Here is a 22,586-nt window from a genome sequence, read left to right as displayed (position 1 = left end):
CGCAGTACCGGGAGCGGCCGCCGGGGGCGCCCGCGGCCTAGCCAAACCCGCACATGACCAGAAGGAGCCACTAGAAAACTATAACCTTATAACCACTTAAAACTTCTATTAATTTGTTTCAGATAACATTTGGTACGACTCAGAATTACAGTAAAATTCACTCTAAGGCAGGTGTCAACTTTTCAGAGTTGATTTGACACATTTTAGAGTCAAGTTTAACAATACATTTTGTGAAAATATTTATTAGTTTCTTAACACTGTTCAAAGTAACAATGTTAGACTTTATGTATTTTCATTCAATAAATAATTGCAAATTTACACTCCAGCGCACTAATGGTTTATTTGCTTTTTTCTGCTTTTCTGTTTCTATTTTTTACATATTCATCATATAATGCCAAATATATAGGCTGTGTGTGACTATGGTGTATTGAAGGCTTGTTCACTCATGGGTGTCTGTCTGTTAATTATGCTGATACATGTTGTAAATCATAAACTGAAATTCCTCCCGTTGAATTATCTGTGACTTTACAGTGTAAAATAATGATATGGACCTACTGAATTGACAAACACTGCTTTGACTTTTGTGAATGATATTAAAAGAGGCTCCAGATAGGACTCTGCTAAATAACATTTATTTCAAAGAACAATTGCAGACCACCACATACATTCTCACATGTAAAAATAAAAGCATTTTCTTCATTTTAAATCGATTTCTTTAAGTGTAAATGAATCATGTTCCTGCTAAGTCTGAACTCTTTTTGACCTGTACTGAAGGCAGCTGCTCTAAAATACTGCTGGATATGCAAAGAGTAGCAGAAAATAGGGGTGTCTTTGGTGGTGTTGGCCATCATCCAATTAATCAGCCTATTTTAAGGCAGCATAAAAATAGACAGAACATTAAGCTAACAAATGGCCTGGATCCTAGAAAGCCCCAGTGAGCTATCCTGTTGCAAACTGTTTATTGAACACGTTTCCCTCCCGACTGCAAGTGAAGCAAATCCCAAGCTAGGATGCATTTAAAGCATAGGTCCACACAAGAAACACTTCAGCTGGACTGCTCATCTGTTTTCCCTGTACAAAAAAAAAAAAAAAAGAAAAAAAAAGAAAGGGAAACCAGCCCTGTACCTAAAGGATTTGTGCCATTTAAGTCCATATATCACATTAAATTTAAAAGGTTTTAGTTGTATATTTTCCATTTATGTACACAAAGCCTTATAATCTTAGTAAGCCGGACCTGAAGCAGCTTAGTGGAAACCGCATTGAGGAAATAAATGACCCATATTAAAAGTCTACTCCAGTGTACATTTCAATAGTTTAAGGTATTTAAACTTCATGCTGCACAGATACAGCAACACCTGCTCTTCTCAATGGCAATATTGTACCAAGACTCACAAAAAGCGGAGACCATTTTCACTGCTCTGCATGTTAAAAGAGGTCGTGAAAAGCATATTATCTCCGTGCATTCAAGCAGTCCTTACAGGGGACTGGCAGCAGGATATGAAGCCTGTAAAGTAATCAGAATGCACCTTAAAATCAAATCAAACAGCATGTAGGATCACGAACATCATTTAGCACTGCATTAGACTTGTTTGACACTAGAAGCATGACATGTCTTTCACTAGACCTGGCACACACTGTATGTTCAATAATGCAAAGAAAATCACCGTTACATAACTTAAATATCCAAGCGCACGGCTTACATACATCACACATTCTCACAGAATGCTTCTTCTGAGACGTAATCCAGATTTACATTTGCAAAACAGGCATGTGAACAGCACTAATTTTGACGAACAGAAGCATGAGTGTATGGCTTACACAAGTCCATAGATTGTCTTATTCAGGTCAAACAGAAACAAGACTTAAATATTATGACTATCTCTTCAACCAAAAATGTAATACATTTAATAATTTATTTCTCCACTTACATCAGATAAAAAAAAAAAAAAAATCAATAATCACATTAAACAACACTTTTCACATCTGTTGAATAAGAAGCTGCAGCCAAGAAATGGTATGCTTTGCCAGACGTGAGTTAAGGAAATGTGGAGATACAGACAGCCTGAGCCAGATCCACCTGGCATGATAACAACGGTCATCAAAGTGTAGGCGAACAGCGGCCCCCCTGCAGAGCTTAAACCATGTTGCCTCCCACCACAACTTAAACATTTATTAATAACCAGCAACTATCGCTACACTTTTTGGTTTTATGATTGAAATTTGTCTCCAATAGACGCACAAATTCAGTAACAAAAATGTTTTTGTGAAATTATTGGTTTACTTGTAAATTATTCATTTTCTTTATTTCTTTTGAAAAACAAAAATGACAAAAACAAAAAAACAAAAATCAGAAGGGAAGAGGTATTCCCCTGATCCCGAGCCTTATCCTGCTGCTTCGTACCTTCTGAAGTTCTCCTGTGAGCTCCAGAGGTCCGTCCCACATGTTGAGAACCACGGATATAGCAGCGCCAAAACGCATGGCAATTTTTGGAGAGCTGCTCTTAATGCTGCTATTTATTTTCAAACGAAACAGCTGAGCTCATTTCAGCTGTTTCAATTCTTTACACTAAGCTCTGCGTCACAAACTAAAACTGTGTTTAACAAATGGACACAAGAGAGGAACTAAACTTCCCATGTAAGCACAGAAACAAGTGAGAGTGTGTCTTAGGATGCTAATGCACTCTTTAAGAACAGCGTAAATTTGCACCCTCAGCCACAGGCACGGTATCAAAATTAAATACTATACTTCTTCATCTGAAATCACATTGTAAATCCGACAATACTTTATATGAATTGGCACTACGAAGGCAACATATTGTTTTTCAAGGCAATATTACACATCAATGTCATAGCAATAAAATACAACACTATACATATATTTAAAATACCCTTTATGGCTTTACAAGTGCTTCAAAACTACCAAATTAAATAAAACACGAGTATAAAAAAAACAAAAAAAAAAACAAAACATATTTGCAAGGATGCAGTTGAAGTAAGAGGAAGTGATACAGCCATCCAGGGTTGTAAACTGTAGACTAGTCTCGAGGTGAAACTGCTCCAACGCTCCACCTTTGCATGGCGTCTTCTGAAGTCACCAGTTTGTTTGCAGTTCCCTGCCTGATGAGTAACGCAGTGGGTGAGACGGACCTTCTGTTACAGTGATTCCACAAGTGGTTTTCAAGTAGCGAGTTCAATCAAAAATACATTAACGATCTGGGGCAATACATCCTTGTTGCAAAGATGATCCTTCAGAGATGTGAGATGAGCGCAACGGATTCCCTCCACTGTGCTCCAGGGATATCTCTGTCTTTGGACGCCTCCTTCATTCACCACATTCAGGCAAGTGAAATGTAAACATTTGATAAGGTCTGTCTTTAAATGTCATCCATGACATAAAATACGAGTCCTCCTCTTCAGGTTCTAGCTGGTCCTCGGGGTTTATGTGGGTTCGGTCAGAGTTCCTCACGGTCGATTGTCTTTGGCCAGCGAGTGCATCATCCAGTTGACCTTGGTCTTCCAGCTTTCCCTCAAAGCTTCGTTGAACTTCACTTTGAAATTCTTCAGTGCCTCTTCGTCTGATTTACCCAGAGCTAAGGAGTCCTTTTGAAAAGAAAACATCAAAAAAGAAATTGAAGGTCAACTCATTTTTACTTATAAAGGACTATAATACAAAAAAAAACTGCAACAAATAAAGCAACTGAACCACAGATATTAAGTAAAAGGATCATTGATTCAATCATCTCAGCATCTTCATCCACATCCAGCCTCCTGCCGTTAAAGCAGTGACACACTCCTCACACCGTGTAACACTAACGGCAACATCAGCAGTAGCTACTACATACCTTTAGATACTGGATATCCTTAAAGGAGGTGAGCTCGGGGAGACCTGCTGCCTTCATCATAGCGAAGAGGTTGACAAACAGCGTCCCGTTCCGACACAGGATCTTATAGGCTCGCTCGCAGTACTCCCTGAACCTGGAGGGAAAACACACGCTTGGCATTGTAATCGTAGCCCAGTGCACGAACAGACTGAAACTCTTCATGAGCTACAAAAACTGTCCTCACCTCTCAAATTTCTCGCTGTTGTTTGTCCGTCCTTGCTGGATCACATGCACAAAGTCGTAGGTTAAAATGAAAGGCACGCGCTCCCTGTTGATCCCAAGTTTCCGCTTGAAGTTGCCCAGGAAATGCCCAAAGTCAATGTGGAACAACTGGAAAGGGAACATTGCAAAAAAGGTTAGTTACGAATCATTGACCACCGTCTCATGATTTTGGATTGTGATATGAATAACAGGCAAATTATTATTAATAGAACTCATTACTAAACATCAACGTGAAGCTTTTTTTTTTGTTTGTTTTTAATTGACTTATCGGCTCATTTTTACAGTGCCTCTATAAGTTATTTACAACCTTAGATGTTTTCCTCATTTATTGCTCACAAAAATGCAGTTGTGACAAGAAAAATGTTGCAAACCTGAAAAGTGAAAAACTGGGTTCAATCAAAGTATGACAAAAAAGAAAAGACATTATTGAAAAAGGTACATCTGAGCTAATGCATTAGAAGCTGAGCTGGTATTACTGAAGTTCTAAGTTTGCCCACTTTGATAGAAATTAACAGACTATACTCAAAACACACAATATTAAAGTCAGAAAATGTTCATTTTATTGAATGAAATACGTATTTCATCCCCAGCAGCTCATCCAGAATTCCGTCTTGCTCAGATTGGCTGATGCCCATGTGGAACACAGCTGTGCACAGCCAACCAATTATCAATCCTCCTGATTATAACCGTTATATGAATAAAGCCTTTTTAGCTCCAGGAATCAGTTTCTTACATTCCAGCCTCTACAGCACCGTGGGCAAGACCAAAGGGCTGTCAAAAGATGCCAGGGATAAGACTGCAGACCTGCACATGGTCTACAGTCCATGTGCAGGTCTGCAGTCTTATCCTGACATCTTTTGAACTTCACCGCATTGAGGGGTCAATGTATGGAACTATGTGTTTATATTTCCTACGTGTCAATTCAAACAGAGCAAACTAACCTGTCCAGTTTCCCTGATCATGATATTGTCGTTGTGACGATCTCCAATGCCCAGGACGTAAGTTGCTACACAGTAGCCAGCACAGGACAGAGTGAACTCCTCTATTGCTTGATCAAGTTTGTCCCTGTAGGGAAACAGGGAGGGAGACGCAGAAGAAAAGCATGAAAAGGTTAGTTTTATGCAATATTTCTGACACATTTTATCCCCCCATAACATCTGCAATAAACTCAAAAGAGGTTGATTTAAACAGAATATCAAACATTCGTAAAGTAGCAACTGTGAACGGTGACTGATTAATAACTGCCTGTCACACTAATTCATGGCCTACCTTTGCAAGAAGCATGAAGCTTTTTCTAATTTTTATTGTTCAGTTTTTGACACGGTCGTATTTCAAGCGTCAGTAATCTGAGTTAGATTAAGCAGTCCAGGTGGTGAATGGATGAATAGATGGTAGGATATCTTTAATTTCCTCAGTGAGGATGAGGCTGAGTGCTCGGGGTTTGGCTGGAGCCATTCCCGGCTGACGCTGTGCTAAAGTAAGATACTCTCTGGACAAATCATACAGAGAGACAGGAAGTACACACACCAATTCATAACAACAGTCAATTTAGAGATTTGGAAAACATGCGAACGTCACAGAGACGCCTCTATTTTCTATAAATTCAATATAAATTTAAAAAAAATAAATAAATCATTGCATTCCATAAGTGTTGGAGGGGTGCTACTTTTTCAGAAAAAAATGCAGGTCAACTATATTTTTGTCCGTGTTGCTATCCATCATCTGAAGCTTAGTGGAAGGTAAGTGGTGCAGTAGGACATGGAAGCAAATTTCCCAACAGAAAGGTAAAAACTCTCAAGAAAGAACTTTACTCATGTTGTGCATATATACACGTCAAATTCACCCTTTCACTCACATTTATTCACACTGTCACTATCCAGTGGGAGCAACTTGTGGCTTAGTGTTTCGCACTAACAAGGTGAAACCAGGAACCACACCCATACTAAGAAATAAGCCACAAAGTTCATATATTAAAACACACACACACACACACACACACACACACACACACATCACAGTTTGTGGCTGCTTAGTCAGAGTTCAGACCTGAATCTCGCAGAGAGTCTGTGGAAAAAGCTGAAGCGAGCGACTCAGCACAAACATCCTGAGGATACAGCTGAGCTGAGGATGAGTCATCCTTAACTCCTCCTGATTACTGTGAAGCTCTGGTCGAGAGCTGCAAAATGTGCCGAGCTGGAGGAGTGACTTCTGTCAAAGTATAACTGTACGGCTATTATTCACTTCCTTTTTCACCACCAGCAGTGGGAATGTATGGCCAAGGTCCAAAAATGTCAAACGTTATAATTTTGTGCTTGTGTGTGTTTTAATATTTGGTGAAACACAGTTTTTTGCCACATCATATTTGTTTATACTTATCACTCAAAATATATAGATCAAATCGCATTCCATGAACATTTCATGGAGGAATCGAGAATATTTCAACACATTAAGACAAAGATGCTGTTTTTTTTCCCCCTTGTATTGTGTATTATCAGTTGCGTGTAGAAACAACTTTATCCCAATGACAATTTTCAACCTGAACTAAAAAATGCACATTTTCACATAGATTTTAAAGGGACAAACACTGTGGGATTGGTGGCATCTACTGGTGAGTTGGCAGATTGCAAGAATCTGCCAATCTATTTTTCTTCAAAAATACATTTAAAAAACCCTTTGATAACGACATTCTTCAAACATTGAGAAAAACACTAAAATATTTGACTTTGTTCTTTTAAACATTTCCCACCGATCAGCTGAATTAAAAGTGACATAAAATAAAAGAAATACATAACTGAGTGAAGACATTTGGCTGTATCCTTAACCGCACAGCCAGATTTTGTGGGAGAAAAAAAAAAAAACTCAAACACAAGCCACACTCAGCCGGCCGGCCAGCCGGCAGCTCTCGTCCGTCTGGATTCAAGGCTGGAAACCAACACTGATCCACGACGGACTCAAACCACCGCGGTTTGATATCGCCAACCAACAATCGGAGCTCAGAATCAGAAGGCGTCACAAGAACACCAGCTCGCACCGCGACCAAACGAAACCCCAGACTCAGATTAAATTTTCCAACAGCCCTGCTGCTGCAGCACAGCTAAATCATGTTCTCACTTCTCATTTCAGAAGTTCATCCAGTGGGTTTTCTGTTCAGCAAGTTTAAAAAAAAATGCTGTCAAGTCCAAATATCTTCCTCTGCTCTTCTTTATTTATTTCTTGTTAAATACTTGGAGAACACTGACTTGTAATTTAGGAAGTACGCAAACAAAATCCAGCTTCTGATGAGCCTCTTTAATACTAAATCTTTAAAACTGTGACTGAAATATTTCAAGGATAAAAAGAGAAGGTTGAGCATCTGGAGTAAAACGCCTGACAGTTCAAATAAACAGATCACAAATATGAAGAATCAAAGTGGATCTGTTGAGAGCCAGCAGGACACAGAGGTTATGCGACTCAGGAGAAGAACAGAAAGCCCAAAGTGACAGCAGAAGAAACTGGTATTAAAAGAGAGGAGATCCAGATGATCGGTGTGAGGGAGGACGATACAAGAGATGGATGGGATCAGAAAAAGCCGATCTGCTGTGGGGAAATCTCTGACAGTGAAAACCGCAAAACAAGAAGGTGATCTCTTTTAGAAGGAGGAAGTGATGAGAAATCATTTTATATGTTCACACAGGTTCTCACCAGCAACACCACACACACCAATGTATTTCCTAACAGCCTTTCTACTTAAAAACTGTTTACAAGGAAAAGAGAAGTCAGATTAAGATGTAATATATTGGAACATGCTGCCTCTGAAGGAAGATGGTGTGTGTAGTGCTGGAACCTCGAGTGTGACGAATGGTCGTCAGGAAAACGTACAAGCACAGGTGTTCTCTTCAGGACAGAGATGATCCCTCTGGGAGATTAGCGAGTCTGATCCAAAAGCAGCAAATATCAAAACTCCTACTGCGTCTTATACGGTATTAATAACTGTTTAACTGTCAGAAAGGAGCCACACAGTAATATACTAGTTTTGGTTATTATCTACAGTCTGCTTTAAAAAAAATTATGGTCTGTCCTGCAGTTTCAGCATCATGCTTTCTCATGGTCCATAACGCTGAAGGATATTTGTCTAAAACAAAAACATAAAACTGATTTCAAGTCACTGAACTGTCGACAGCTGGATTTTATGTTGTGTGACCAAGACCAATAAAATGACACAGAAAATCATTTAAATCATGGTAACTCCAATTTTCCACTCCGTGTTTGAGGGCAAAACATTTAAATGTCTGCGATAAACTAACAATTCATAAAATATGAAACTAACGGTAACGGTAAGTCAGATTTCAATCGTATGTCATTGACATTTTCCAGGTGCAGCATAGAGTGAAATGTCTTTAGGTTGAAAGATTTTCATTTGACCTGGTGCTTTATTTGGCTCACAGAATTTGTTGAAATTCACCAAACTACTGCAAAGTCCCTGAAGCTGAAGCTGCACTGCTTCACGGCTGCTTCACTGTTCTCTTGGCTTTGATCACAACTTTCAGAAAGTCTTCCAGCACGGAATATTATCAGAAAGTGGAGAGGCTTTTATTGAAAAACATGATGTTTTCTGTTCTTCTGCTCACTGTAAGGTCATCTTGCCAGCTCTGGTTTATAATCAACATGTTCCTCTATGATTTTTAGCCTATTTCAGGTATTTCATACACACATTTCGGTTCCTCATACTCACTCGGGATTCTTCGACTTGAGCCAGTTGAGCAAGGCATCCTTGTTGAAGGCAGCGGTAGCAGCACTGTTGCTGTTGTTGCGCTGTATGTTGGCAATGGTGTCCGAGTTCTTCACGACTTCGATCAGCCCCATTTTGTTCCCGGTGGACAGACAGCCGTACGGGATCATCCTTCAGGCGCCGGAAAGACAAACAAGATCAGGTCAGCAAGAAGCTCTTCTTATGGAAAAACAGCAATATTATCCAGAAGCAGTCAACACCTCAGATCCAGGCCTTCTTTCTTCCACAAGTTCTCCATCAGCTGGATCATCTGCAGAGTCAACATGTCTTGCCGAAGATCTGATGAGTGGAACAATCAAATAAATTAAATAAATATATAGTTTTTTATGATTACAACAGCACAGTCTATATTGCTGTTTCCATCACAATCTAACTTTAAAAGCCAGTATTTCCCTGTCCCGTCGTTATTTTGCTAATCAATCTCACCGTCTCCATTTTTGAAGATGATGCCGACCATGTCACCTTGAGCCAGGGGGTTCCTGTACATCAGCCAGAGTGGCTTCATCTTGGAGTCCATGAATCTGCACTTATCTGCACTGCAACAGCAAAACAGAAAAAAATATTTTAACACATGGTGATTTTGAAGTTACAGGGAAAAAAAATCTCTTGCCAAAAAATCCAGACATAAGAATTTATTACATTTTCTCAATAGAAGTATGTTGCTAACTCTGTTTGCTGTGGGTCAATTGCACATTTACAGACACAAAAATTTAAAGTTAATTTGAAATAAGTATTTAATAGGTTTAGGACATACTGATACAAAATTGAATGAGACAATAGATCACAGTAATAAATTCCACTTAGACTAGTAATAAAATATAGTTACAATGTCAAAAAAAGTACAAACAGTTTTTGAGTTTCTATATAGGGAAATAGGAAATTTAGGTTTTCCATTTGACTACGAGTGTGACAAGTTTTCCAATATGAGACATAATGCATCCTGTGACTCTCAATTCTCAGGAAATGTCCAAAGTAGTAGTAGTTTCGTGTTTCATTATTGAGATTTCTGTCTCATCGTAGATCAAGTCACTATTACTCACAATCCTGACCCAGCACAACACCACCAACACATCTTACTGCACGCAATGCCAAGTATTGATTTGACAGTATTTACATACTTTAAGGACAAACAAATGGCTGCATATGAATTTTAAATAAATAAATTAAAACCAATTTAATTTATGCGTTTAATTTATTTACACACCTCAAGGCCTTTCAAGGCTTAAGAATCTGAAAAAACCTGGCTCAGTTTAACATGAGAAACACTTGTCTGTGTGTTCGAGTGTGTGTACTAACCAGATCTCAGCCAGCACCACGCTGGGGTTGAGAGGCGACAGCAGGTCTGACAGGGCCTCCAGGTACGACTCCTGCCTGATGCACAGCTTCAAGTCCTCCGCCGTCATCTTCTGGGACCCCGACTTGACAATGTCGCTCAGGGCCTTCATTTTGCCCAGAGCCTCGTTCTGAGCGGACGGAAGCTTCGATTTAATACAAACCAAAACGGACAAAGTGGAGCTGGAAGGTGGAGGGGTTCATCGTGCGATCACCTGCTTGGTTAACAGCTTGATGTGGTGGATGTTTCCTCTGCAGTACGCTTCCAGAATCAGGCCGAAACGCAAACCCACGGACGCCACATGAATCTCTGACCTACAAATAAATAAATAAATTTCCATTAAACAAAAACTCACACGCACCCTTGTTCTCTTTCTTTTAAACTGCATCTCACCTGAGATGCCAGAACAGGAAGTGTCCTATCCTCTTGTTGGACAAAGCCCTCTCGAGCAGGAACGTGGTGAGGTCGCAGTCTAGGTAGGACTCATACTTCAGGACCTGGACCAGCTGGATCAAGTACTGCAGCAGTTCACCATCACTGTGCGCAAAGGATATCTTTCAGACTCCTGTTTGCACCGTGGCTCTACAACGTGAATGTAAATATGAGCCCACCTCAGCTTCCGGAGGCATCGGATGGTGAATGAGCGCACGGCTGGGTCTGGAAAACTGTAGTCTAAGAGCTCTAAGGCATGAATGGCAGGAAGGTCTGGCCACTTCTTCAGTAAACTCACCATCTGAGGAAAATCAAATCATTGCTTCAGAATATTTTTTTAAAGGGAAAGCTGCAACGACTTCCAGAGAAATGGATCTGCCAAGCAGAGACTATATCATCATGCTCTGCTGGTGTCTTCGTGGCTAAACGCTCTTCGTCGATACCTGAACCACGTCCTCGCGTTTGTTCCACTTGGTGATGAGGAGCAGCTTGGACAAGCTTTCAGGGAATCGATCACGGACTTCAGCGCGGAGCTTCCACAGGAGCTCCTTCTCGTCCTCGAAAAACTCGGTGTAGTTCTTGTTGTCCATGATTTCCTTCAGCCTCACATTCTACAGCCACAAGCAAATTCACAATAATGCAGTAGAAACATAAAACAGATGCTGTTTTTTTTTTGTTTTTTTTTAACCTTTGTTTGAAATTCTCACCTCCTCTTTAGTGGGGAAAACTGGATCAACATTTCTCTCCACATCGGCAATCTGAAAGCGGAGGAGCATTTATAGATATCCAGACATACAGAAGACAGACTTCACAGACTTCAGTGTGCCGTCAGTACCTTCTCCAGCGGAGGGTAGTAGAGAGGATGAGGCCGGATGTTGGGGTAGCGGATGAGCAGTCCAGCAGCGCTGTCCACGTTGGGGTTCTTCTCCACTGTTCCCATCGGGTTCAAAAGGTCACTTTTATCATCTGTGACAAAAACAGAATGAACCAGAAGGGGAAACCGTGAACACAGCGCATGTCGCTTTAACAGTAAGACCGACTATTAGCAGACGTAAAAATAATCTCCAGTCAGGCTATTAGAGGCATTCTTTTAACCTTCACAAACAGCTCGCATTTCAGTGTCTTAAAAAAAAAAAAAAAAAACCCATCGTGTGCATGAGCAACCACGGAGCGCGTGAAACACACGACCACATGCTACTCTGGATATTTCAGACCTCGCTGTGTGCTGCCAAACGTTGTGGAGGAGGCTGTGAACATGAGAGCTGCTTGTGAGGAGGCGGAAATATAACGAGAGGCGAGGCTCAAAGTACCGGGCACAGATGGCCATGTGGAGAGGAGGAACTCCCCGGTCTTCAGCTGGTCCTTGTAGTCGAACACCATGGTGTTCACCCAGGCTATCGGGCAGTCCTGGAGAGACGGGCAGCGGGAGAAGCAGGGTTAGGTTCGTTTGCTGGCCATCTGCGACGATTAAAAATATCCAGTATGATGCTGATGTCTTAAAGGGGAGACACTATAAAGGAGAAAATTTGCTTCCCAAACTGACATCGGCAATTTTTAAATAAAGCTAAATTATATTCGCTCAATTACAGCAGAGTGGCCTCCATGACTGTTTTGCTGACATTTACACACGATTTGAGAGATAAAAACAACTTCCATTATGCATCTTTGCCCTCCTCCACTTTTACTATCATACCATCCCCATCATTTTTTTCCCAAATATCAAAAACAAACATTTAACCCTTCAGATGGCACTGACTGAAAATTCTTTATACTTTGATAATCTTTTGAAATTGTGTAAAATAAAATCAGCTGCTGACAAACAAAGATAGCACATGTATGTATTTACCAATATGAGTGGCATGTATTTTCATATTTTTTTAATAATTGCAGAAAACAACTTACCACAAATACTTAATCATCTATTTTGTGACCGTTACTAACTTTTTATCGTTGGGAGGAAACGTGGAATTTACTTTGTTTCTAAGTTAGAATTTAAGTTAGTTTGTATTCAAAGCACAAGATATATTCAGAACATTTTACTTTTGCAAGAATTCATTGAAGAAAAAAAATGAGGACAAAAAAACACACCTCCAAGCTAAAAAAAGATCCAGAGATAAATTTTACATTGAACGCAAGTGAACTGCATTTAAAAATGGGTAGGAGGGGAAAAACAAAACCCAGACTCTTCCATCAATTAAATGTGTGACGAGATAATTGAACACACATCAGCCGAAAGCCCCCGGTTGAAAAAAAAAAAAACAGAAACCAAGTGGCGACGCTGATAAACATGTCGGGCTTTAAAATAGCTTCATTTCCGCCAGTCGTCGTGTCTTCTGGCTGCAGGACTTCTCTTCCAGGCAGAAGAAGAGAGAAGTGACCCAGAAAGCAGAAGCAGCCTCAATGCCCACGAAACACACACCTGGAGCGATCAGAGGGCCGCTCAGCCGTGCTGCCCGCAGCCGCTGCACACAGCCGCTGCACACAGCGCTCAAGAAGATAAAGAAAAACATAAAGAAAAAGAAAAAAAAGAAGAAGATGCGGAAACCACAATTTACCGGAAAAAGATTAATTTGTTGCTGGCCATCAACTGCTGTCGGAATAAAACTTAGCTTTTACTGTAAAAACCAGCCGCACGGTGGCGCAGTGGTTAGCGCTCTTGCCTCACAGCAAGAAGGTCCTGGGTTCAAATACTGGCCGGGGCTTGGGGCCTTTCTGTGTGGAGTTTGCATGTTCTCCCCGTGTGTGCGTGGGTTCCCTCCGGGTACTCCGGCTTCCTCCCACGGTCCAAAAACATGCATGGTAGGTTAATTGATCACCCTAAATTGCCCCTAGGTATGAATGTGTGAGTGAATGGTTGTTTGTCTATATATGTCAGCCCTGCGACAGACTGGCGAACTGTCCAGGGTGTACCCCGCCTTCGCCCACAGCAGCTGGGATCGGCTCCAGCCACCCGCGACCCCGAAAGGGAAAAAGCGGCAGAAAATGAATGAATGTAAAAACCAACGTCTCCACGGAAATAGCATTCCCACTCATAATCAGAAACAACAAAAAAAGAAAAAAAAAAAAAGCACATGACAGTGAAGTTTGTGAAAGCACCCAACTTCTGCTTTCCAATATTCAATGAAATAAGCACTGTTGTGTTTTGGCAGAGCGTGTCGTACTTCAGGTCAGGGTATCAAACCGACGCATCTCACTGGGTGCCATAAAGGGAAATGGTGAAACGAGGTTTTAAAAATCTTTAAAAACAATCTACCAGGAAGTTTATACTCTGTTAAAGATCTTTCAAAGCCAGAAATCTCCAAACAGAAGACTTTCCAACAGATTCAATCGCTCACTTAATGAAAAAAAACCAGTGCTTGATGTGACTGATATTAAAAAGTCACCGAAGTAGAGACTTCACAAGTGATCGTCGATTTCAATTGTATTGGGAAAAAAAAGAAAAGTTTTTGCTTTGGGGAACAAAAGGACATTTTTTGAAGCTACGTTTGCCTTGAGCTGGCTCCACAGTGGTGCAGTGGTAATCACTCTTGTCTCACTCACTCTCTTGTCTAAGGTGCTTCAAACAACCTGCTCCTCCTGTGTATGTTAATGGTGCGGTAAAACCATTAAAACACTACCTGCAGTATACTGGCTTCTTAAACAAACACACTGAAGGAAGTGGTTATCAAGTTTTGACAGATCACTTGTGGTCTCAAATACTCTTGCGTTTTATCACAGAAGCCGTGTCTGGCTCCTGTTCTGTGAAGGGCACTGAAGGCCTGAGTGGCGGCGAACGGCGGCCACCAGAGGAAGAATTTAGAGTTCCTTGAACCGGATGGCCAGTGTCTTCCGTCTTTGGACCGATGTGTAGATAAAAGAGTTAAAACGGAAGAGATGAAACCGCAGCGTTGCCACTGAACACACTTGCACAACCCAACGCAGCAGTAAAACACACCCACTCACTGACTATAGAATCGAGACACACGGGGAGAGGAAACAGATCTGTTTGTGCTTGCTAACAAATTCACACCCGCCAGCCCCAACGACCGCCCGCTCGTAAAGTTGCGCGGGCGAAGCCTCAAAACTCACCGCTCGCTTGTTCTTCTTCTTGGTGCCGCGGGGCTTCTTGGTCTTCTCGATGACGGCGTAGAGAGCGAAGCACAGGCGGCTCATGCGGGGCAGGTCGGCCACGTTGATGTCAAACTCCAGCCTCTGGTCCCAGAGCGGCTCGGAGCACACCGTCACCTCCGAGCTCGTCACCACCTTACAGAGCAGCTCGCTGCCATGGAACAGACCAGCCTGCACCACGAGCTGCGAGGGGGAGGAACACACACACACACAGATTAAGCCAGGGCATGATGTGTGGTTTGGAAGCTGAATACGTTTTAGCACTTGTAAGTGGCGGGTTGTTTGTGGAAGATTTACAGACTTTGCGAGATGATTCAGAGTTTCCTGTGTCACTCAGGCAATGACTCAAAGGGTCTGCACATTCATCGCACGAGCAGCCCTATGGGACCTTTCAGTGCGACGCAGGGTCCTCCCAAAATGATAAACAGCCACCAGGAGTTATAACTCAATACACCATGACCATTAAGCTGCAGTCTTTTGCCAAATCAAGATAGTCTGAATGTATATTTACAAAATATACGAGTGGATGTTCACCCCCAGGGCGTGTTTTCAAACCTCTTAACTGCCAACTGCAGACATGACTGATAATTACGTGACAGGACAAATTAGCCGTGAGTTATGATGCACCGAGGCCGCTGCTGGAAGTGCACTTACACTTACCAACCCATCTGAAGAGTAACGCAGTTAGTTATGAGGACAGAATCGTAAACACAGACACGGCATGAAAAGATTTCTCTCCTTCTCAACTCATCTTCTGACTCTTAAGAAAAACCATCAGTTTTTTTTGCAGGCAGGTCAAAGCCTGTTTGCAATAGTAACAATGCAAGCAGCACCTTCAAAAAAAAAAAAAAAAGAAGTGCATCCGAAAGCGAGGGAGGCAGACACTGCACGAAGTCGTCTTTTTTCTTAGAATCTAGGCCTCAGAATGAGACGTGAAAACCAGATAGGCCCTCCCCACTTCCTGTTTTTTAAGCTTTAACCAACCGCCTTGATGAATTATGGGAAATGTGCGGTCTGGACCATGTGACCCCCGTCATTTACATCTCAAACTACCGCCGCTCCTACAACTGAAATTGAGATATTGGTAAACAAGCGACTGACAGGTTTCATTGAGCAGCAAAAATGAGAGAAAACCCACACAAAACCACACTAACCTTCATTCCTTCGTCGGCGTTGACTCGGCTGCCCTGCAGCAGGTGAATGTAGAACGGCTCATTGATGGACCAGAGAGACGAGGTGTTCTGCTGCACGAAGGAGAGAAAAATGTGTCATTCTTCAACATCTACTTTTGTTGTTTTGATCGGAGTTGAACTCGTGGCACTGTTTCTACCGTTTCCTGTTTGGCAACAGGTCAAAAGATGGATGCACAACAAGACAGAAAGTAAAGAAAGAGGAACAATGGAGTTACTCGCTTGCTTTAAGTACTTTGATTAAGCTGTCCTAAAATATATTAAATGAAAATATTACTGTTTCAATGCTTATATTTACCCATATGAGGCAGTGAGAAAACAGAAATATAATAAGCAGTCTGAAATATTTCAGAAATCTGTGCCCACAAAAAAACCTGTTTATATAGTTTTGAGTAATTTGAATTCAGCATTTACAGAGAAACGTGTATTTGCTGTGACACATTACAAATATAATGAACTCACTCAGACAAGTATTTGTCACAATCCTGTGGTTAACGCCCTTGACATTTTCAGGTGATGTCTTTCTGTTTTGCTTCTGCACAAAATGACTATTATTGTCTAGTAAAACGACACGAAACTAACTAGGACACAAATGTATTAATCATGCTTTCAAAACACTTTTGTATAATATCTTGAGCCCGATGCGTCACTGAGCTGTGATCTGCGGTGACTGCAGGCAGATGTGTCAATTATCTACGTCCTACTGTACATTTCAAACGTGCCAAAGTCCGCCGGCTGGTTGAGGAACAGCCATGCGAGAGGACAGAGAGACGGGAGGAGGACGGAACTGCTGCTCTGTTAATGAGAGACGGCTCTTACCTTTTTCAGGGGCAGGGGAGGCGGCCTGGACAGGGAGCGAGTCTTGTACACCTGGCTGCACATTCTCCCCTGCTCCTCCTGATATTTACTGATGGTGGAGTGGTGCACCATGGTCAGATGAGGGTTCTGGCAGTTCCTCAAACACGAGAATATGTACTGGGGACAACAAAAAAAAAAAAAAGATGGAGAAGGGACAGATTTCTTTGTTTGTTTTACGGGTACGGCCATGAGACAATACACTCCCAGATATTTCCCAGTGTTCCGAGAGCCCTGGTTAACTCCTGAAGGCTGTTCATTTGCTGTAGGTTAATGCAGCCAAAATCTCATTACGTGTGGATGGATGCAGTTCCTTTCTGCAGGGCTGCTCCGCCGACATGAGTCACCCTGGCAGGTCGCTGCAGATTAAAAATCAGCAGCACAGTCCCCTGCCACCAAAATCGTCACACACCCTGATCTTGGCAATCATTTCTGTTATTGACGCGCGAGGGGCCGGGCCGCCACAGGAAATGCAAGTTCGTATAGAAAAAAAAAAATCTCAATGTCCAAAGTGTTTTCTACTCTTTTTTTTCCATGTTTTATCTATTATTTAAATACAATATTCAACATTTTTTACATAAATCAATAGGATTTTTCAGAAAAACAACACAGTCAATTATTAAAAAAAAAAAGATATATTTACACTGAGCTTACTGCTGTCCTGAAAAAAATAAAATGAGGTTATATAAGGTTTGCATTGACATTATAAGGAGAATTTTCTTCATAACAAAGTGGCCTGCTGGAAAATAATTCAGTCCATCTGATTGTCTGGATCCATGAGAGGCTGCTTCTCTGCAGCCCGTCCAGAAGAACTGCTGAACGCAACAAAACACTGAAATGTGAAGAGATGAAAATAAGCTTCGGTCTAAATCTCTGGGATTATATTCAGAGAGAAAATTAATTCCAAAAAACAGAGACGCAAACCCAAGGAAACTGCAAAAACACTATGCCAAGGCTTAATACTCGGCAATCACATCAACCATCGTCGTTTTGCCTCACGCAAGTTTTGGGAAACGTCTTGAACAGAACAGCCCGTCGCAGCAGCGACTCACTTTGAACTGGCACAGCGGGTGTCTCCCGTAGATGAACTCCCACCGCCCGTTGACCTGGAGCGTGTAGTCCTCGGGCTCCTGCCGCACCGAGCGAAAAACCGTCGCCTTCTTCTTGAGGGCGCTCCTCATCAGAGCCATCGGCAGGTCCTGCGGGTCCTGCTGCAGCATGAAGCTTTCCTGTCAGAGCAGGCAGAAGGCATTGTTTAAGAGAAAGGTTACAAAAAAAAAGAAAAAAAAAATCACATAGTGTTATTTTTGTGTCTGCAGATGTTTTTTTTCCAGTGATGATTTGAAGATTGTGCTTGAGGTGTTGGAGGGGGATTTCAAAAGATTTTCACATTCACTTCATCCTCCACAGTGCCTTCACACTAATCTAAAGCGCGGCTTTTTCCGCTGCTCTCTGGAGTTCCCTGCAGCTGCGCCATCACGGCAAAAAAACATTTGATTTGATTTGTCTTAACAATGTGACTGTATGACTCAGGACGGCTGCGGCGGCGGATCAACTCACATCGCTGGCCTCGAACTTCACGTTGACGAAGATCTTCTTGGTGTTTTTGGTTTTGGAGCCGGGCGGAGAGCAGCAGGGCTCCAGGTCACAGGGGAAGCTGTACTCCATCCACTGATGCCAGGGCAGACTCTGCCGCTCCTGAGCCTTCTCCTCGCAGAAGGTTCGCATTTTAGTCCGGAACTCATTCACCTCGTGGTTCTTCTGGGCCTCGAACTCATGAAGACCTGCAAATTCACAATAATCGACAATACAAAAATCATCCAGGAGGCAGAACACGTCTTCATTTCAATGCAGAAGTTACAGAAGCTGAATGTTTTCCGATGAAACTGAAAAGTACCGAACGTGAACACGCTCAAGTCTGATCCTTCAGAACATAGACTGGCTTCACGATTTCACTCAGACGCAGAGAAAAATTCAATGTCAGCTCACAAGATGAATCTCTTGGCTATACCATCGGGCTGCACCACTGCGCAACGGTTCGATCTCGCAGCGAGAAGACTCCCGGTTTGACTCCGGGCCTTTCTGTTGAGTAATATGTTCCTCAGTGGCATGGGAGAGTTTCTCTGAGGACACTGGCTTCCTCAGTCTAAAAATCACGAATTTGCCCGAAGGTGTGTGCGTGTGTGTGTGTGTGTGTGTGTGTGTGTGTGTGTGTGTGTGTGTGTGTGTGTGTGTGTGACCCTAAGTTAGACAAGCGTTACATAACATAGATGGATTGTTATTCCTTTCATTTGGCGAACACACAGCCAGATTATTTTGATCCACACACAATGCATTTAAAAAAAAACAGTCATTCATGCAGTGCAGTACGGTTGTTTTTCTGGTTGGGAAAGAGAAAAGAAAAAAGAAAATCCCTAGAAGGTCGATTGATTTGTAAGTTATTCTAGCATCGTAAATTAGTAAGTTTCTAGTGAAAAAAGATCTTTAACATACTAATTTTCTACTTATTCTTGACTCTTACAACTAAAAAGCTGAAACTATAAATGATAAAACAAAAAAAAGGCTCGAAATTGTTGGGTTTGTCTATAATAAAGAAAAAAGTTTCACCATTTCAAAGGAAATATGCACAAAGAATGTTTTCTGTTGTCTTCTATTTGATGTGACTCTGCATTTTGAAACATGTATCAGATAAATGTGTTTGTTGGAACTTCACTGAGAAAAGACCGACTGGAGGCCAAGCTCCATCGTCGGGGGTGCTTCCTGACCTTTGCCGATCAGCAGGCTGATCTGAGCATTTGTGAGTTTCTCCACGCGGTCGCCCTCCCTCGCCACGAGCCTCAGGACGCACATGAAGGGCCGCACGTCGCTCACGCGCCTGGACTCCTCCTCCAGCTCCTCCCGCTCCGCCGTCTGGTTGATGCAGGTGAAGACGTAGGCGTCGGGATCGCCCAGGCCGCTGAACAGGGCTTCGCTTCTGGCGTTTTTCCAGACCATCTGAAACCAGAGACGGCGGCAGGGGCCCGAGAGCTGAGCGCCTGAGGTCTGAGGCGTATGCTTCAGGTGTCATGCAAAAGCAGCGATTCGAAACGCCTCCATGCGTGTCGTGACTATTTTTACGAAAGTGTGAAGTGAACCTGAAAGATCTGCATGTCTGATTTCTCTAATCAGCTGAATGAGCATCAACCATAAGCCGGCAGGAAGGGAAGTGACCTCAGTAGTTTTTGAATATTATGTGAAATTCTTAGCGAATCTCCATCACCAGGAGAGACATTTAGCCTTTTAATCATCTTAACAGCTTCCAAAAGTACCATTACTTAAGAGAGCTAAATCAAACAGCCCGAAGTGGCAGAGCTGCTGGCACATTCGGCTGCACACTCACATTTAACAGCAGATCTGTTTCAGCAGAGAGCTGAGAGCTGGCTGTATTCACCAGAGAGGAGAGCTGGAGCTCCTTCTCTCTCAGATGCACCAAATACTGGTGAGCATTGTCTGAACTATGCAGCATTTTTAATCAGTTTAATGTCCGGAGAAAGGAGGTATCAAGTCAACCAATTTGTTTAAAAGCACATTCAGTAAATATAGTAAATAACAACATTTTGCAGTTGTGGTCATCCGAGCCACAGCGCTCTGCTGCACTCAATCAATTAAAGTCTATTAGAAGCACAGTGCTATCCTATAATAGATACATATTCAGTGTATGATCACATTACTCATGGTGTGAGAGTGGAAAAACGGGGCAGGCGAGCGCTTTGAGAAGCAGGCATCAATAGATACGAGCACATCTCCAGGAGACCACCTACTTTTTTGATGTTTTTGATGGTGTCGTTTCGAGACACGGGGAATTTGAGGAAGATCCCAGTGGGCAGCAGGAAGTCCATGACGACCTCCCCCTCCTTCTCCCACTCCTCCTGCATCCCATACTTCCCTGGGGGCATGGTGGCGGCCTCTCATTTACCGTCAGCTCCTCCGCTGCTCACAGCAACGCCACAAGAAGCACAGTCGGGGTTAATACGTCCACTATTAACATACACTACAAGTACAGTGTGTGTGTGTGAGTGTGTGTGTAGCCTGTTGTGTGTGTGCAGGAAAGCCTTGATGGTGTACTTGTACGCGGTTGTCATTTGGGCTCATACAGACTGAATGACTGAACCCGATCACCTCAAGAATCCTTTGTCTGTTTAGTAAAATTAATCACATTTGCAAAAGAAGGTTCTAAATGTTAATCTGACACTGGTGCACTGAGGGATTTTATTTTTAATCTGCACGTTGTTATCTTTGAAGGACACTTCATTGATGTGTGGACTCCATGTTCTGTCACAAAGGAAACCCTCAAGGGTCACATAAGGTGAAGGTAGACATATGGAAAAACTTATTTATATTGATTATCAACACACTGAATGAAATCGCAAATTCTCCTTTGTAACAACAGCCGGTGTGAATAAAACCTGCCGATCTGCAGGTAATTTAATAGTGTGCTTTAAAGCAACCCTTCACTATTGATTTGCCTAAGAGGAAAACTTGTGCTGGATGAACTGCACATTCACCTGAAGCTATATTCATCTTTATAAACGCACGAGAATACAACCGGCTCTCCGACACGCCGTTTCACAAACATTATTTCAAAGACAAGCGGACACGCACTGCGCACAAACGACGGGAGACCGGTACGCCGGAGGTGAGGCTGCGCTGTCTGGAGTAAAACTTGTGCGTGATGGCTGAAAGCCCTGCCAACCTGTTAACGCAGACACTCGCCTGTCAGCTCTCTACACGCCGCTCGGTGAAGATGGAGGCTGGAACATCCCGCTGACGCGTCTCGCGGCGGCCGCGCGGCGGCGGACGGAGGACACCGAGCCGGGGAAGAAGTGGCAACGGTCGGTCAGGAAGGAGGGGAGCGGGTGGCGTGATGGATCCGGCTCAGACGGAGAGAGCGGGGCTCCTGTGGAAGCGGCGAAGTGTCTCCCTGCCTCGGTCATTCATGTTGCTGCGCCGTGTCGCTGCGCGGCGCGCGCTGCCTCCCGTCAGGCGCACTGCGGCTTCAGGGACCGTCCGCCGAAAGTTCCGCTGCTGCCAAGTGAAGCCCGTCCTCCTCACTCCCCTCCTACCTGTGGAAGAAGAAGAAAAAAAGAGAGAAAAAAAATGTACATATATATTTTTTTTCTAAAACAATTTTAAACTTAAAACCAAATTACTAACTACTTCCCAATTATTATATTTCAATTCTTCTTGTTTTCTTCTGTTTCCTTGTGAACCACTTCTCAGATAGGTCGCTACTGTAAGTCCCTAAGCATGACCCCCGTGACCCCCGGTAGATCCCCAACTGCTCCCATCATCATGAGGTGGGTTAAATATCATCACTTTCCAAAAATACTGGCCAAGTCATTTTTTTTTCAACTTTTTCAGGAAAAAAAACTAAAACAGCGTAAGTGACACTGAATGCATCAGTGAAGGTGACAATATTGACAATTAATTGGGGATCAATAAAGGAAAGCCTAATTCATTTTTCTTTTTTTTTTCATCTGGCAAGTTTATTTTTTCTGTCCGCCATATTATTCCATTCCCTGTGAAGGATCATATTCTCTCTCCTTCCCACTTGTTTCTTAATTCTTGTTTCTGTCTTTCTTTAAAATTATGTGTAATAAGAACAATATGTGGTGTTTATTGTGCATGGTGTGTTCGTGTGTGCTTATTCTTGGACATAAGGACTGAGTAGGACTGAACTGAACTTGACATGGAGGTCTGCATTAGGAAAACCAAGTATTAAGAATTTAGATTTTTTTTAAGTGAAGGTGTATTTTTAA

At 42.4% G+C, this 22,586-nt stretch overlaps 1 protein-coding gene across 3 annotated transcripts; it reads right to left on the bottom strand.

Moving 5' to 3' along the window:
- Positions 1 to 616: 616 nt before the first annotated feature.
- pik3cd (phosphatidylinositol-4,5-bisphosphate 3-kinase, catalytic subunit delta) lies at positions 617 to 21,800 on the bottom strand. Of its 3 annotated transcripts, none has more exons than XM_030118740.1 (23): positions 21,521 to 21,800; positions 20,589 to 20,757; positions 19,554 to 19,782; positions 18,349 to 18,572; positions 17,841 to 18,017; positions 16,753 to 16,908; positions 15,898 to 15,987; positions 14,705 to 14,926; positions 11,947 to 12,043; positions 11,472 to 11,602; positions 11,344 to 11,394; positions 11,080 to 11,247; positions 10,816 to 10,937; positions 10,598 to 10,741; positions 10,419 to 10,518; positions 10,168 to 10,334; positions 9,298 to 9,407; positions 9,072 to 9,150; positions 8,815 to 8,982; positions 5,045 to 5,168; positions 4,066 to 4,211; positions 3,843 to 3,975; positions 617 to 3,600 (listed from the first exon to the last, which is right to left on the bottom strand). In XM_030118740.1, the coding sequence occupies exons 2-23, from the start codon at positions 20,721 to 20,723 to the stop codon at positions 3,463 to 3,465; spliced, it is 3,111 nt and encodes a 1,036-aa protein (XP_029974600.1). In that variant the 5' UTR covers positions 20,724 to 20,757; positions 21,521 to 21,800; the 3' UTR covers positions 617 to 3,462. The 3 variants fall into 3 exon arrangements, with proteins under 3 accessions (XP_029974600.1, XP_029974599.1, XP_029974601.1); XM_030118739.1 differs by having other exon boundaries at positions 21,541 to 21,800; XM_030118741.1 differs by having other exon boundaries at positions 15,898 to 15,984; positions 21,541 to 21,800.
- Between the last annotated feature and the right edge of the window lie 786 nt (positions 21,801 to 22,586).

Source organism: Salarias fasciatus, chromosome 20 (assembly GCF_902148845.1).
Source record: "Salarias fasciatus chromosome 20, fSalaFa1.1, whole genome shotgun sequence".
NCBI lineage: Eukaryota > Metazoa > Chordata > Actinopteri > Blenniiformes > Blenniidae > Salarias > Salarias fasciatus.
The sequence above is the reverse complement of the archived record's forward strand: the minus strand, read 5'-3'. Positions and strand labels throughout refer to the sequence as shown.